Source organism: Diaphorina citri, unplaced genomic scaffold (assembly GCF_000475195.1).
Source record: "Diaphorina citri unplaced genomic scaffold, Diaci psyllid genome assembly version 1.1 scaffold8573, whole genome shotgun sequence".
Taxonomy (NCBI): Eukaryota; Metazoa; Arthropoda; class Insecta; order Hemiptera; family Psyllidae; genus Diaphorina; species Diaphorina citri.
Window position 1 is genome coordinate 1 of NW_007385948.1, and position 2,864 is coordinate 2,864.

A 2,864-nucleotide genomic window follows, 5' to 3' on the forward strand; every position below is an offset into this window, starting at 1 on the left:
AAAAATTTTGAATTTATGGTCGGTTCCTACATAGGATGTTGGGAAAAATTCAATTTTAATGTCGAATTGTGAAATGTTTTTAAAAAGTCAAAAACTCTATTCGAATTCATCATTTGAATAGATCACTCAAGTTAAGCAGCGTCTCTCGTGGTTGGTATCCGAATGGATGACCATCTGGACAATGGCGTCCTACTGCCATTTCCGGCCCCACTCAGGCTGGGTGAGGTTCATGTGAGGAGACAGCTTGTCGCCAAATCGAGGTTTAAACTCCTAAAAATCCTTTTTACTATCCCATCCCAGGTGAAAGCCACCGAGGTGGTGCGCAGTGACGCGTTCAAAGTACAATACTGTCTCCGGTTCGGTCCACTATTAGAGTATTTATACGGTCTTTATACCTCTTCTTTGTCGCTGAACTCAACCAGGACTTCAATAGATTGTAACTTATTCTGATTACTGTGTGCACGTACTTTATTCTCTCTCTAACATTTTTCTCATTATCAAATTAATAATTATATTTTCGCATTTTTTGTTAAGTGTAACGTGTAGTACAAATTTTTTGTGTTATTTTCGTATAATTCTCACATTTTTTACTGTTTTGTTTAATTCTATTTTAATTGTTTTAAAAAAAATCGTCAAAGTGTTTTAAATTTTCCCTATCCGTTAAGTTTTATATTTGGCGGCTCTCACTGTATTCTATGACCTGTATTCGTAAGTCCAATATCTCACGGGATTCGAACCCGGGGTCAGGGTAAACTGTGCTACGAGAGTATATCCATGGGCAGTACTCTGAGCTCACTGGGCAAGCTGACCCGATCCCCTAGGAAACGTAAGGAGGTGAGTGCAGGACTGAATCCAGGAGGGGGCCGGGCCCCCTGCCCCCTCAGGCTTTGTTTTGCTAATTTCCTGTGGGACGAACTCCGAAAATTTTGGGGCATCCCTGTGGTGAAAACTGCAGTGGAAGCTTGGTTTGACGACTCACCACATAGCTGTGAAAAGTTGACTAAAGAAATGGTGGTTACTCACTACCGAAGTCAATGTTCATGCCAATGTACCATTATCTTCCTCTCGTTCTCGTAAAATTGCTATCTTTTCAGACAGTATGTTGAGGGGAGTGGCGCAATTGATGCATCAACATATCAATACTATCTCATCAAATACAAAAATAACTTCTATGATCAAACCTAATGCCTATTTCTCTCAAGTTACTGAAGGGGTAGAAAGTCAATGTAGGGATTTTGGTGCAGATGACTTTGTTATCATTCAAGCGGGTACCAATGATATGAATACGTTAGAACCAAACAGTGCCAAGATCTTACCCATAAAACATCTCATTTCTCTTGCTAATATTACAAATGAGGTACCAATGATATGAATACATTAGAACCAAACAGTGCCAAGATCTTACCCATAAAACATCTCATTTCTCTTGCTAATATTACAAATGTCATTCTTTGCAGCATACCTTCTCTTCTTCTTCTTCTTTTTTTTTTTTTTTCTTTACTCTTAATTGATTACTGCATTGAAGTACTCTTATTCATTCCGTTCTCTTCCAGGCTACCCTGGGCACAGAATACACATGTAACATACAAGAGGGCGGAGTTACCCTCCGCTCTCATCTCTTCAAAGGTCGCTCCCTCTGTGTTATGACTGGGGGTGACACCGCGCGTAAGAACACCCTAGAGCTCGCTATCCTAGAGCATGGCGGCAAAGTGGTGCAGAACTGCGGCACAGACACGTGGTGTTGTGTGGTGAGTTACCCTACGCTCACACCTATTTAAAGGCCGCTCCCTCTGTGTTATGACTGGGGGTGACACCGAGCGTAAGAATACCCTAGAGCTCGCTATCCTAGAGCATGGCGGCAAAGTGGTGCAGAACTGCGGCACAGACACGTGGTGTTGTGTGGTGACTGAGGAGCGGAATATACGCGTGCGGCACATAGTGAGTGGCGGCAATTATAATGTGGTGCGCGCGGCCTGGCTGGAACGGTGTGTGGCGAGGAAAACCCTGCTGGAGTGGACACCGGATGAGGTAATTTTCTTCTTTTACTTCCCCTTTTCTAAATTTATTTTGGGGTGGGCGTTACCATTTTCTATCTTACCATTCCATACCCTCCTATCTGATGCCTCCTCCTTTAGTCCCTCTCTCAAGTCCTCCGCTATCTTTCATCTCCACCCCTGTGGGGTGGTCGAGCTAATGTACCTGCTGAAATGTGTATTGTATTGAACGAACTAACTTTATTCACGCCAGCCTCGTTCGTTTGCCAGCGCTTCTGCCTTGTAATGCCCGCCCGGGATGGCTGGCTTTCTCCTATCCTGTCTTTCTTCTCCCTTCGATTTCGGGACGTTAAGACCTTAGCAGTTTGGGACGATAAGACCTTAAGAGTTTGGGACGATAAGACCTTAACAGTTCCCCCTAGTAGGGCGGCGATAGGGGGGGGCTTGGGGGGCTTAAGCCCCCCCCAAGTTATTAGGGCCCCTTACACTCCAACTACCGTCTACACTCTACAGGTCCACAGTGACATAAATCGTTACTATTCGTGACTATTTTCACATTTTTCTCCCCCGTAATCACTGGCAGATAAAATTCGAACCAAACAGTTGTAGTAGGAGATCGGTCTACTGTGGTGTATGAGCTTGGAGACCTTGGCACCTTGGTCTACCGAGAGGTGAAGCGATTTTAGAAAACAGTAAAATTTACACACACGGTGATTTGAGCGGATTTTTCGCCCGATACTATCATAAGTATCATACAAGTTGTTTATTTTTAGAATCTTCTGATTCGGCTTCGCGAGAGGATCGGTGGACGATTTTTTCGCGGTTTCGGTCCGAGTTTTGGTGCTATATTTTTCGTTCGGTGGATCGGAA

The 2,864-nt window shown here is 43.9% G+C and overlaps 1 protein-coding gene across 1 annotated transcript; it reads left to right on the forward strand.

The window, feature by feature from the left end:
- Positions 1–162: 162 nt before the first annotated feature.
- Positions 163–2,028, forward strand: LOC103522448 (DNA ligase 4-like; the record flags this gene model as incomplete). Its single annotated transcript, XM_008487550.2, has 5 exons — positions 163–231; positions 301–374; positions 714–834; positions 1,554–1,675; positions 1,830–2,028. Coding segments are annotated over exons 1-5 (585 nt in total), but the record flags the coding sequence as incomplete, so codon positions are not given.
- Between the last annotated feature and the right edge of the window lie 836 nt (positions 2,029–2,864).